The sequence below is a fragment of the Staurois parvus genome, unplaced genomic scaffold, assembly GCF_062004578.1.
Source record: "Staurois parvus isolate SC_StPar_1 unplaced genomic scaffold, SC_StPar_1.0 ptg001490l, whole genome shotgun sequence".
NCBI lineage: Eukaryota > Metazoa > Chordata > Amphibia > Anura > Ranidae > Staurois > Staurois parvus.
This window is the reverse complement of record NW_028319286.1, coordinates 682,564-697,477: the sequence shown is the minus strand read 5'-3', so window position 1 is coordinate 697,477 and position 14,914 is coordinate 682,564. Positions and strand designations below refer to the sequence as shown.

The following is a 14,914-nucleotide window of genomic DNA, read 5'->3' as shown; positions in this document are numbered from 1 at the left end:
ACGCTACTTCCTCTGTTGCTTCCAGGTGGAGTGAAGCCAAATGATGTTGGTGCTACCATAAGGTCTGGGCTCAGTGTGAGAGGAGTAATTACTTCCTTGGACCACTTTTGGTCGGTTCTGACTGTTGCAGAATAGGAAGATCCCATAGAAGCTACAGGTTTGGAGTTGTTCTGACTCAGTTGTCTAGCCACCATTACAATTTGGCCCTTGTCAAAGTTGCTTAAATCCTTAAGCCTGCCCATTTTTTCTGCTTTCCACACATCAACTTCGGGAATATATATATATAGGCAGCAAATGATTCACTTGCTGCCTATATATCCCAGGTGCCATTGTAACAAGACAATCGATGTTCACTTCACCTGTCAGTGGTCATATTGTTATGGAAAATTGGTTTACATCAACACCTCCACCAGTCACCACAGTGATCCTTACGTCTCTGCTCAATGATCAACGGAGAATTCTGTGCCCAGGCACAGTTTGTACTCGAATTGAAGCGACTCGTATCGGGTCACAAGTGAACTGTGCTGACCTTTTCCAAGCGGTTCAGGGCATGCTATGTTAACTATTCCTGGGCACGGTCAAAACTGCCAGCATGTGTGCTCCCTAAAAAGCAAGTACATTGAGACTTACTGCATTGAAGGTAGAAGGAAAGGCAACAAAACCTCACCTATAAATGTTGCCTCTTCTGCCCTGCACTCCAAGGCACAGCTCATAGACCTGAATTTGTCATGAGGACTCCGAAAGAGAATCCATTGCCAGAGCGCAAAGGGGAGTAAAGGAAAGCTCCCAGAGGGAGCGAAGGAATGGGTAGGAAAGCTGCGGCCCCCTAGACCTAGGCCCCCCTAAATGAGCATTTAACCCTTTCATTGCTGGGGCAGCCCAAGTATTGAATCTGTAATCCCACGTGACAGAACTGACATTTCCCACTTCTGTTCTGTATTTCTTCCAACCAGAGAAAAGACCTGCAGGCTGCAGAACACAATCGCTGTTTTATATATAGAGGGACAGAGGGCAATAAACACGTCAGTCAACTAACCCTGTACAGAGACGGGCACATGCAGTGTGAGCAGGTGCAGCCATCTTGCACAGGACATTTTCCTGCCCTTTTACAGACAGGAATCGCAGATTGTCAGGAGATGTCCGTCAGAGGGTGACCAGCACCTGACTCTGCTGTGACAGCTGCAGATAAAACACATCACTCCCTGAACCTGATTTACAAAGACTCATGCACCACCGAATAGAAAAAAAAATAGATCAAAAGTGAAGCAGATGCACAAAGAAGCCAATCTGAAACCTGAAAAAAATGGATTGGTTGTGTTTTTTTTTATTTGTTTGCTGCAGTTTTCTTTACAGTGAAATAAGGATCGTAGTATAGAACTACAGCACGGAGCTGGGACTAAGGCATCTGACACTCATGGAAGTGTCAGATGCTGAAGATTCTGATTGACGTCGCAGAACTAGACCAGGGGGTGGTAAGTGACATGAGCCACCATAAAAATTGGTATCATATGTTTTCTATTACAAGGAACTGCTTTGGGGACGTCTTGAAGCAACAATCAGATCCTTTTAACTGTTTTGTTGCCACCGACGTAACTATTACATCATCAGCATTGCCTGCATGTAAACATACTCCTGGCCCCTACAGCAGCCAGGAGTTTGTTTACATATCCCTCCTGACTGCCGGCTTTCTTGGAGAAGTACAGCTGCCCGATCACTTCTACAGGTTGAGGAAGGTCCCCCCCCACCAAGTGTCCCATGCTCACTGGTCCCTCATGGATTCCTAGGACCTCCATGATGTGTGTCAGGATGGAGAATGACGGGAGATCAGCATCCATACCTTCAATGATTTTTCCTAGGAGTGGTATTAACTCAATAGTGGCAATAAAACAGTAGAAACCTATGGAGCAATACTGAACTTAAAGTTAAACCCGGGACCCTGCATTCACTATATCTGGTCTCCCCGGACCCTGCATTCACTATATCTGGTCTCCCCGGACCCTGCATTCACTATATCTGGTCTCCCCGAACCCTGCATTCAATATATCTGGTCTCCTGGGACCCCGCATTCACTATATAATCTCTCCCTGGACCCTGCATTCACTATATCCGGTCTCCCGGGACCCTGCATTCACTATATCTGGTCTCCCCGGACCCTGCATTCACTATATCCGCTCTCCCCGGACCCTGCATTCACTATATCCGGTCTCCCCGGACCCTGCATTCACTATATCCGCTCTCCCCGGACCCCGCATTCACTATATCCGCTCTCCCCGGACCCTGCATTCACTATATCCGGTCTCCCCGGACCCTGCATTCACTATATCCGCTCTCCCGGACCCCGCATTCACTATATCCGCTCTCCCTGGACCCTGCATTCACTATATCCGCTCTCCCCGGACCCTGCATTCACTATATCCGGTCTCCCCGGACCCTGCATTCACTATATCCGCTCTCCCCGGACCCCGCATTCACTATATCCGCTCTCCCTGGACCCTGCATTCACTATATCCACTCTCCCCGGACCCCGCATTCACTATATCCGGTCTCCCCGGACCCCGCATTCACTATATCCGCTCTCCCCGGACCCCGCATTCACTATATCCGCTCTCCCCGGACCCTGCATTCACTATATCCGCTCTCCCTGGACCCTGCATGCACTATATCCGCTCTAACCGGACCCTGCATTCACTATAACCGGTCTCCCCGGACCCTGCATTCATTATATCTGGTCTCCCCGGACCCCGCATTCACTATATCCGCTCTCCCTGGACCCTGCATGCACTATATCCGCTCTAACCGGACCCTGCATTCACTATATCTGTTCTCCCCGGACCCTGCATTCACTATATTTGGTCTCCCACAGTACACAGAACATGGAAGTGCAATTATTTTAATAAATACAAACTGCTAAATACCTATGGAGCAATACTGCACTTAAAGTGAAACCCGGGACCCTGCATTCACTATATCTGGTCTCCCCGGACCCTGCATTCACTATATCTGGTCTCCCCGGACCCTGCATTCAATATATCCAGTCTCCTGGGACCCTGCATTCACTATATCATCTCTCCCTGGACCCTGCATTCACTATATCCGGTCTCCCGGGACCCTGCATTCACTATATCCGCTCTCCCCGGACCCTGCATTCACTATATCCGCTCTCCCCGGACCCTGCATTCACTATATCCGGTCTCCCCGGACCCTGCATTCACTATATCCGGTCTCCCCGGACCCTGCATTCACTGTATCCGGTCTCCCCGGACCCTGCATTCGCTATATCCGGTCTCCCCAGACCCCGCATTCACTATATCCGCTCTCCCCGGACCCCGCATTCACTATATCCGCTCTCCCCGGACCCTGCATTCACTATATCCGGTCTCCCCGGACCCTGCAGTCACTATATCTGCTCTCCCTGGACCCTGCATGCACTATATCCGCTCTTCCCGGACCCTGCATTCACTATAACTGGTCTCCCCGGACCCCACATTCACTATATCCAGTCTCCCCGGACCCTGCATTCACTATATCTGTTCTCCCCGGACCCTGCATTCACTATATCTGGTCTCCCACAGTACACAGAACATGGAAGTGCAATTATTTTAGTAAATATAAACTGCTAAATACCTTTTCGCATCAGCAGTATATAGCAGTCTTGTGATTTCAGCTGAGCACTGGTTAAAGCTTGTAGGAGGAGTTTTCATCCTGCTCTAGGAGGATGCAGAACCCCTGACCCTCTGTCTGGAAAGTGCGGTTTGGCCCTGTACCGATTTCATGTACTCTTCCAAGCTAAAAAGAAACCCTATAGCAATACACACTAAACTGAGCATGTGGATGTGGCTATGGGTTCAGTCTGTCCTATCAGGAGATAAGCTGTGGACATTTGAACAAGAGGAGGGGCAGAGAAGACAGGATCAAACGGCCTTTTTACACACTGCAGAGGATTAACCCCTTAGGTTCCACTCTCTGGCCAGTGCTGAGTGGCCCTGTGCTGATCACATGCACTCTCCCAAGAAAAAAAATATATCTCTAGCAATATACACCAAACTGAGCATGTGCAGAATGGCTACAAGTTCAGTCTCTCTTATCAGGTGGACATCTGAATAAGAGGAGGTGCAGAGAAGTCAGCATCAAATGGCCTTTTTACACAATGCAGAGGATTAACCCCTTAGGTGCCACAGTGAGTATAACAAGCATGCTTTACTGCATCTACAGACTGATTGTACTGTTGTGGGTTTAATAAGTGAAAAAAAAACAAGTAGGCCTAAAGGTAAATAAGAAAGGGCCTAAAGTTAATGAGAGTTCAACAAAAACGTCACTAAAAAGCCACTATGAATAGTTGCAGCTCCTCAGGTCAAGGGCTTGAGTCAACCTAATGCACCTAGCAGGGGCGGACTGACCATTTGGAAACTCGGGCACTGCCCGAGGGCCCGGGGTCAGTAGGGGGCCCCATGAGATGCCCCTGGTACCTTTTTCATAGGCTTTTTTGAGTTTGGGCAAGGACACAGGGGCCCCATGATCCCCTGTTGCCCGGAAGCCCCATGATCCCCTGTTGCCCGGGGGCCCCATGAGTTGTCAGTCCACCCCTGGCACCTAGTAGTCTGAACCAGGGGCGGACTGACCATTTGGAAGCTCGGGCACTGCCTGAGAGCCCAGGGTCAGTAGGGGGCCCCATGAGATACCCCTGGTACCTTTTTCATAGGCTTTTCTGAGTTTGGACAAGGACACAGGGGCCCCATAATCCCCTATTGCCCGGGGGGCCCATGAGTTGTCAGTCCGCCCCTGTTCTGAACCCAAAAGCCTTCAGCTTCAGAGGTGTTAAACCGGCTGCTATGGCTGAAGAAGAAGCTGATCAAGTTCAGTCTGTGTTCAATCACCTCCAGCATAGTACAGAGGTGACATTAGGGGTTTAATAGACACAATGTTCTCACATAAGGGGCTTATCAACCATCTTTTTTTTAACATAACTCTATCCTTGTCATAGCAAGATAAAAAAGAAAAATTGTTTACATAAATTAAACTTTCATAAACCAAATGAAAAAAACACCCCAAAAAATATATTTAAAGCCCTTTGTCCCCATGTATGTACAAACTCAAACACGCATATTTCAGTTAGCCAAGTTGGAGAGGAATAACTGGGAAGTACAAACAGATGGAGAGATTAGAATGGTTTCTGACCTTGGGGAATCAAACCTCTGAACAAAAACAGTATAAACGGTTCAGATACAAAATGTACACTAAAAAAGATGCCTATAACAAAGTCTGTGTTCCTATGAGAAGGACATATAGTTGGTGATGGATTTACATTACACACTGGCGTGTACATTCCTCATTAATTATAAAGGAAACACATGATTAGTATGATGCAAGGTCTTAGCACCTCTGTAAAATGAAGCCTTTTTTTTTCACGTCCCATCTGTTGCTCTGTAAGTTTAGAATGACAGCACTTGGATGCCTTTCATGCCACAGGGATCGGTTCTCCCCTATATAGAGAGGACACCATGGACTAATGCCGCTCAATGAAGACAATAAAGAAACAGCGTAGGCAGATATACAGAATTCAGGAGCCGGTCAGTCTAAGACGTAAAAAAAAAAAAAGGTTTTACGGAGACGGAGCACATGGAGTTTCCACCGGCTACAGAAAAAGCTGAAGTGTGAAATATAACTTTTTAGCCTTATTGGCTTCCTGGCTCTTGGGATTTGTCTAGCTGTGACCTAACTTTTGATTGAAGGCCTCTGCATTCTCTTACAAAGAGAGGCTACTGTTCTTTATGTTCCCTTTGATTGTGCTGTGAAGATAGCTGAAGGAAAAAAACAGAGAAAAAAAAACAAAGACAACGGCAATATCTTATAATTCTCCGTAGACATCATTCATCTAGATCAATGGAGATGTTTTAATGTTCAGTCTTTGCTGACCAACCCGGATGTCAGATTACTCACTATTTAGAGACCAAGGCAGTACAATGTCTGAAAATAAGGACCATGTTGATTGTCAGTCTTCAGCCGAGGAACGAAGGAAGGCTCTTCTGTCTAAGGTAAGGACTCCTAAATTTTGTATGCAGAATCATATTTCTAAGTTAAAATGCTGAAGATAACACAGATGTTACATAGTTAGTCTGGCTGAAAAAAGACAAAAGTCCATCCAGTTCAACCATAGAAAAAAAAATAAAGTTATAATCCTACACCCACAGTTGATCCAGAAGAAGGCAAAAAAACTCAGAAAAGCACGATCCAATTTGCTCCTGCTAGGAAAAAAATTCCTTCCTGATCCCCCGAGAGGTATCAGATATTCCCTGGATCAACTTTACCTATAAATGTTATATCCAGTTATATTCTGTTTATCTAAGAAACAATCCAGGACTTTTTTGAAGCAATCCAGATGTATTGTTTTATATTTTATATACACTCACTGGACACTTTATTAGTTACATATTGCTAGTGCCAAGAAAATCTCCCCCACACCATTACACCACCACTACCAGCCTGAACTGTCGATATACGGCAGGATGGATCCATGCTTTCATGTTGTTTATGCCAAATTCTGACCCCACCATCTGAATATGGTAGCAACCATCTGCCCATTCTCCTCTGACCTCAACAAGGCATTTTCATTCACACAACTGCCACTCACTGAATATTTTTTCTTTTTCAGACCATTCTCTGTAAACCCTAGAGATGGTTGTGTGTGAAAATCCCAGAAGATCAGCAGTTTTTGAAATACTCAGACCAGCCTGTCTGCCACCAGCAACCATGCCACATTCAAAATCACTTAAATCCCCTTTCTTCCTCATTCCAGTGCTCAATTTGAACTTCAGCAAGTTGTCTTCACCACGTCTAGATGCATTGAGTTACTGTAATGTGATTGACTGATTAGTAATTTGTGTTACCAAGCAATTGAACAGGTGTACCTAATAAAGTGGTCGGTGAGTGTATATCCCTGCAGTGACCAGGCCAGGATCACGTTCAAAGTCACTTACAATTACGGTACCTTTCTTCCCCATTTTGATGCTCGGTTTGAACTTCAGCAAGTCGTCTTCACCACAACTAGATGCCTAAATGCATTAGGTTGCTGCCATGTGGTTGGCTGACTAGCATTTTGTGTTACCGAGCTATTGAACAGGTCTACCTAATAAAGTGGCCAGTGAATGTAAGTAATGTTCAAACTAATACACATGGCATCTAATGCCACCCACTAAGGTTACATAGTTACACAGTCCGGTTGAAGAAAAGACACACATCCATCTAGTTCAACCATTACAAGGGGAGAACAAAAAAGTAGCCATACAAAAAGAGATACAGCCTGGATATAACTACAAAAGACCCTCTAAGAATTATTTTCTAAAAATACAGATCACATCTGTTTTTAATTTATACTGTTCTTGCTTTTCAGTTTTTAGTAACAGTTTTGTATTAATATTGACTTGAAAGGACAATCAATGTGGTCATAATGAGAAATAATCCCTCAATGACCTTATGGGGGTTATTTACTAAAACTGCATGGGGCAAAATCTGCTGCAGCTCTCCATAGAAACCAATCAGCTTCCAAGTTTTATTGTCAAAGCTTAATTCAACAAGGTGAAGTTAGAAGCTGATTGGCCGCCATGCACAGCTGCACCAGATTCTGAGTGATCCAGTTTTGGTAAATCTTCCCTTATGTTTCCTTTCCATTGGTACACTTTTGAATGTCTCCCTTAGTTTAGAATGGGGTTCTGTATAGCCTCCAGGCGCAAACTACCATAATGACACTTGTGGACCAGGGGCGGACTGACAACTCATGGGGTCCCCGGGCAATAGGGGATCATGGGGCCCCTGTTTCCTTGCCTAAACTCAAAAAAGCCTATGAAAAAGGTACCAGGGGCATCTCAAAGGGCCCCCTACTGACCCCCGGCCCTCGGGCAGTGCCTGAGTTTCCAAATGGTCAGTCCGCCCCTGTTGTGGACTCATGACCCTGGGACAGCAGGGTTAGAGGGAGCAGCAAAAGCTTCAACATATACAAATTGTGTATAAAATAACGTTTTCTTTATTTTACCTTCCATTTTTGGCCTCTTCTGGGTAAGTGTGGCCAAATTCAGTAAAAAATAAAATAAATAAAGACTACCACAGACCGAGGTCCAATGTTTTAGAACAGGGGTGTCAAACTGGCGGCCCTCCACCTGTTGCCAAACTACAAGTCCCATTATGCCTCTGCCTTTAGAAGTCATGCTTATAATTGTCAATCTTGCAATGCCTCATGGGAATTGTAGTTTGGCAACAGCTGGACGGCCGCCAGTTTGACACCCCTGTTTTAGAACAATCCCATTATAATGTGCTCTAACCTTTCATTGATATGCATACAGACAGGCATGTTGATTTTGTTGTGCTGAACATTCACATCTATGCTGCTCTTATCCAAGGGGAACAAGAATCTACTGGCCAAAAAATGTTTCTGTCCCCAAGCAGGTCTGCCAGGCAGGTTGCCAGTTAAGGTCTGATCTGACTGTAGCCACTGACAAAGCAATCATTACCCAATCCTGCTAAACGTACAGGGTTACAAAGATAACACTGCTTTGTATTTGATAACAAGGCATTTCTTCTAGGTAATTCTGGTGGTTAATCTAGTAAATTGGTTGAAACCTACAGCACTCTCTGATGACAATAATGAACATCTGCAAGATGTCTTGCAGAAACAACTGAGATATTTTTCGTTTATTGGTCAAGCAGTGGATTATTTGCACCCCTTTTATTTTAAATCCATTCCTTTACATAACATAAACAAGCTTTTTGAGGGCATGTAAGGTGGTCTGTGACCAAATCCAGGATACCGTATGTGTGGAGCATTTTAATTGCTAAGTTGTTTTTAATTACACAAATATTCTCTTCTTACAGATCAAACTTGTAACCATATCTGACCTGCGGAAGGAATGGCAGAGCCGGTCTGAAGAACACGTGGAAAAACAGAGGCTCAATCCATTCAGCGATGAGTTTGATTACCAGCATGCCATGGAGGTCCGACTTCACAAGGGCGATGAAGGGTATGGTAGACCGGAGGAAGGCAGCAAAACAGAAGCCAGGGGAAAGAGAGCGCTACAACACATACACAAAGAGATGGAGGAAATGTGCCTAATAATTAAGGAAGTGGGAGTTCAAGGCCGAGATGGGAAGATTAGAGTGACTTTTGGGAGGTTGTTTGACCGATATGTGCGCATCTCGGACAAAGTGGTTGGCATCCTCCTGAGAGCTCGAAAACACGGATACCTGGACTTTGAAGGAGAGATGCTGTGGCAGGGAGTCCATGACAATGTCATTATAACTCTACTTGAATAAATGTACAGTGTACAAATGTTTAACCAATATATATATTTGTGGAGATTGTCAAATAAATTATTATTTAGCTACTATCAGCATAATTGTCTTTGCTATGATGGAGATTTCAGTTTTTTTCGGGAGAGTACTGTGCTTACACCATACGGTATAGTAACTAGGTTATTTGCAGCATTCAAGGTCAGGGGGCCCTGGCAACAGTAGTAGTTTCACCTGTTCATGTCCCTAGTGTAGTCACAACCATAAGTCTAGGCACTATTTAAGACAAACTAGCTCCGGGTCTAGAAGTGTATTCATGCAGATTTGGACAAGCATACCCATACAAGAACCTACAGTCAGTCATAACATTCAAAAGAACCTGGAACAGTCACAATGTCATTAACTTAGGTTGTCAATAAAACCTGCTTGGTAAATAGCAGAGGCTGCATATACTATCCTACAAAACTTATGTGAAGTGTAACACAGCCAAGGAATAATTAGTGCATATAGCAAAACAATTCTTTGATAATCAATGGATATAGATATCATTCCAACAGAAATTGATGGTTAGAAATGTAATAGTCAATAGTAAATACACATAACTGCAGACTTAATCAAAGGATACAAATCACATTACAGCAATAAATAGTTAATAAACACAACAGTAAATTAATAATCCAGAGACATAAATATTCTGAATAGTATTACATGATTGTATAGAGTAGCCTTTCTTAACCAGGGTGCCCAGGCATCCTGGGGTGCCTTGAGATTTCTTCAGGGGTGCCTTGGCAAAATGTCTAAAAATTGCCCAAAACTTGTATATAAGCCAGTGGGTGGAACAAGCCTGCCTTTTAGTTACACAGAGTCACAGGTTGTGCACCATTATGACCTTCTAGCCAGCGTCCTGACAACCAATAACATCGTCAGGGAGAAGAGAAACATTGGAATACTAGTCAGTACCAGGGTGCAAAATTGTATTTGCTTTGGAAGAATAAATCACCTCTAATGTTGGGTATCCTACATGTGTGGATGTTGCTGCGTTATATAAAACTATACGAATAGTTTTTCGCATTTTAGAATGGGGTGCCTCAAGATTGGCCATCATTTTAAAGGGTGCCTTGACTGAAAAAAGGTTGAGAAACACTGGCATAGAGAATGAATCCAAAAACGCGATGCATTTGGATGCGATCTCTATACAATCATGTATTAATATTCGGAATATTTATGTGCTAGCCTAATATTATTTTACCTGAATTTTATATGTTATGAGATGTTGATCTATGGATTATTCATTTACAATTGTGTTTATTACTGGAATGTGATTTGTATTCATTGATTATTAAGTCTACAATTATGTGTATTTACTATTTACAATAAAATTATAACCGTATTTATTAATCAATTGTTGTTGGAATATCTATATTCATTGATTATCCAAAAAATACTATTTATCTATTCTTTGGCTGTGATATACCTCATATAAATCCCCAGGATAAAAAAAGCACTTGACGGCGTGACTGCTACTGATGGAATGATTTGACAAACATCTATGGTGCTCTTAGGTAGGTCTGATTTAGACATCATAGCAGATAAAAACAACACATTTCAGTGGCCAAACAAACTCCGACTTCATCATTGTTTAGGAATTATGACTTTGCCTACACAAAAACTCAGGAAAGCTGATACTAAATAGATCTCCACTTTGATTTACTACTTGGAATCATTTCGTAAGGGCAGGTTAAGCCAGTGTTAGTGAATGCAGCAAACCCCCCCCAAAACAACACCTTGGACACTTGGGTGTTTATTTGTCCCTCTCAACTCTGGGACCTTTCTCTTATCCTGAAGAAAGGCCCATTTTGTGGAGTGCTGCCAAATAGCCCATCTGGAAGAAAAATGTATTTGAAATATATTTTAAAAATATTCTTCCCAAATATATTGACATATATTTGAAATGCTAAAATTTTGGCCATATTCAATATATATATATATATATATATATATATATATATATATACACACTTCATGTTCATCTATTCTTCAGATTTTGTTTAACATATAAACAAGTCATTTTAACATATATTTGTAAATGCATTCCAAAAATGTAGATTTGTATTTTTAAAGACATACAGTATATTTGAAATGTATTTTTAAAAATATTTTTTATATATTTTGTAATAAAAACACATTTCAACATGAAGTATATATATATATATATATATATATATATATATTTATTGAAATATATTTTGAAATATATTGAATATGGCCAAAATTGTAGCATTTAAAATATATGGCAGTATATTTGGGAAGGATATTTTTAAAATATATTTCAAATATATTTTTCTTCCATGTGGGAGGAGCCGGTGCACCCAGTTCGTTCTTGTTTTTAGATTTGCACATTTCCCTGAATCATCTTTATCAAATTCAAAGGGGTGCAGGGAGTCCCAGCAGGTTATACAGTATACCATGGAAGCTGGTGTATTGTAGGGTGAAGTACTTATATAAATCAAGTCTATCAGTTTAGGAATATCTGGTGACATGACAGATAAAACACATTTAGTTCACTTTTAAATTTTAAACTCCTGCGGTCAGGGTGCTCCTATTCCTCTTATATTGAATTGCAATTGTTTCGTCTCTTGTTATTCTGTAAAGTGCCACTCAAACTGTTATATAAATAATATATAAAACCATTGTATAATAATAATAATAATCCATTTTTGATTCCCTCTGTACATTTAAATGGAGCACGCAATGGGGATTTAGGAACCATGAGGCCTTGCTCACCTCATATGACGTCTCTATCACAAAGGATCTGCACTCAGCTACATAATTCCATCTAATATAGAACAGAATGCTCTTGATCAAACATAATCCGCTACAGTATACCTCTATAACAGAGTGATAGAAGAGATAGTAGACAAGAGAATACCTAAAAAAAAACTACCGGTCACTCTCTAGGATCAGTTTGGAATAATAAGTCTATATTAGAAAGAAAGAGAAACGAGAAGTTGGGTTTCTTAGGAATCCTACGTGTTCTGGTCCAATGGATCTCCTGTAGTCCCATGGGGATCTGGTCTGCCTATAGTGGTGTGCCCTAATATATGTTTTAAAGATTATTGCCATTTCTGTCTGCAGAAGTAATTTGCAAAACTTGTGAAGGGACAGACGCCGCTCAAACCAGCCCAGAGAGTTCGGTGTATAGAATGGCCTCAGCTGCCGCTCCAGCCACGCCCACTGTTGCATTTCATCCTGCCCACAGGGGATAAGCCACAGAGGTGGGCGGGGTGAAACATCAGAGGGTGTGGTCAGAGTGGCGGCTGGGGATATCCTATACACTGGACTCTCTGGGCTGGTTTGAGCGGTGTCCGTCTCTTCACAACACTCACTTTTAGGCAATCTCTAAAAACCGATCTCTTCAGGGAAGCCTATCCTGCCCTCAGCTAATAATGGAATCTTCTACTCTTCCAACCAGTCCATCCCCCACAGTTACTACCTTTTGTACCACTAGCCCCTCCCTCCTAGATTGTGAGCTCCCAGGATCAGGGCCCTCCTATCCCTCTTGTATTGAACTGTATTGTTGCTGTATTGTCCCCCGTTAAACTGTAAAGCGCTGAGCAAACTGTTAGCGCCTTATAAATCCTGTATAATAATAATAATAACATTGGAGTCACTGGAACTATTTTGAAATGTTGTTCCCTTTTTCCAAATACTGACGGGGTGACCCTCTATTGCTTCCCAGCTTGGAGCGACACCACAAGGTTTTCTCTCATGTGCAAAACTTGTTACAATTATAAATATAGCCACCATCCGGCTGAAAAATCTGTGTTATATTTTGTGATAGACTGTCATTTGATATCCTAAAATATGAGATACCAATAGAGGAATATTGTGAATGTAACAGCTGTTCTTATTCTCTTTTAAAAATGGCTTCCTTGAATGTCTTTTTAAAGGAGTATTTTTTTTTATATGAATACTATAAATAAAAGATATGTGATTCGACATAATTGATTAGGATTGCAATGAATATAACATGGACTCCTTAAAAATTCCTCATTTGGCAAATATATATTAAGTAGTTGTAATAGTAGTTGACACGTTGATCTTTCTGGATCATATTGCAGAAAAATCTAATAGATTGTGAATTTGTTTATAATGGTGATTTATACAGAACTGCAAAAAACTGTACAAAAGGGAAAAAGCAAACCAAAACTTCATCACATAAAAATGCCTCCTAGTAGTCAGACTAAAGATGTTAGAACTCAGTGAACTGCTGATATTATAAAGTCACATGGCTGGACAAACTCCAAGGCGACTCATGATATGCTTATCATGTATAATAAGTAATGTACACAGCACAGGAGTGATGGTGCCTCTGATTTAGACCTCTCACACCCTACCAGCTGCCTCTCAATTGAAAACACAGGAGATGGATATACATATTCGCAGCTTGTCACTCTAGTTGGCTGGTTTCCTTCAGGGAAAAACTGGAACTGCCACAATTTTATTCTACAGGGCCTCTGCTTTTGAGTAATTTTGCTAAGTATTTATTTTAGCAAATAATGCTGATTTTCACATGTGCGAAAATTATTTTAAAATTGCCCCAGACAGCAAGTGGCTAAGAACCTTTCAATGAAAGGCAGTTTCTGATCTCAGTTCCTTGTTTTGATGTGACATTTTCTACAGTCTCATGATTGAGCCTGTTGTTTCATTGAAAGGTGCTGATACCTATGAAGATCAACGTTTCCCAGGGTCAATCACAGCCTCCCCGTTCAGATATTCATTTGCATGAGCACCTTTATATATCTATGACTTTATTTGGTAGGTTTAAGTGGATCTTTCTTTCCTTGACGTTTACCTAAAAGCGGAACTTCACTCTCTCAATCAACAATGATTATTATTAATCCTTATGCTGCTAGAATTAGTAAATTGAGAATAAAAGGAAAGTATATCATATTTATTTATTTAATTTTTTTTATATTTCTTCAGCTACTTTCTGGTCTCCATGCCTAGGCAAATTATGTCATACATCCCAGTAGTCTTCAGGAGGGGAGGAGGGGTTTGCTCAGCCAAGCACATCCTCCTGACAGCATGCCTGAGCTAAGGGCAGACAGATTTTAGGAAGCAAATGCTACATGAATCATCTGCCATTACTCAAGATGGCTGCAGTCAGAAATGCTGGGGGGGGGGGGTTCTAAGTGATTTCTCAGCAAAATAATACATGGAGACATGTATGGATGGGAGATTTTGCTTTAAATATTAAAAATGAATTACATAGTTCTTTTTGGTGCTCATATACAAGGTTATGTATAAGGTTTTATTTGATTTCTACTATTTATAAATAGATGCTTTACGAATGTTGGGTTTTTTTATGTTTTCATTTCTACTATTTATATAAGATCCTTTACAAATTACCATTTAATAGAGGATGCACCCATGACACAAGAATCCCGAAGCTTACCTACCTAGCGGTCTGATTATGTCCATATTTTTGTGCTCAAAGCAGTACTTTTTTTGCATGGAAATATGTATTTTTTTTATTGTAGACCTGTTATTTTTAAGAAAAAACTCACTGAAATCTGTCCGAACAAGAGTCTAGTAAACATCCCGGGTATGCTAAATTTGAAACACAAAATCATAA

General features: G+C 41.7%; 1 protein-coding gene across 1 annotated transcript; it reads left to right on the top strand.

Annotated features, from left to right (window-relative positions):
• The first annotated feature begins 5,496 nt into the window (after window positions 1–5,496).
• Window positions 5,497–9,372, top strand: LOC149435540 (actin-binding Rho-activating protein-like). The gene is made up of 2 exons (XM_089662550.1): window positions 5,497–6,032; window positions 8,863–9,372. Exons 1-2 carry the CDS (start codon window positions 5,922–5,924, stop codon window positions 9,298–9,300), a joined length of 549 nt encoding a protein of 182 aa, XP_089518676.1. The 5' UTR covers window positions 5,497–5,921; the 3' UTR covers window positions 9,301–9,372.
• Window positions 9,373–14,914: the final 5,542 nt, after the last annotated feature.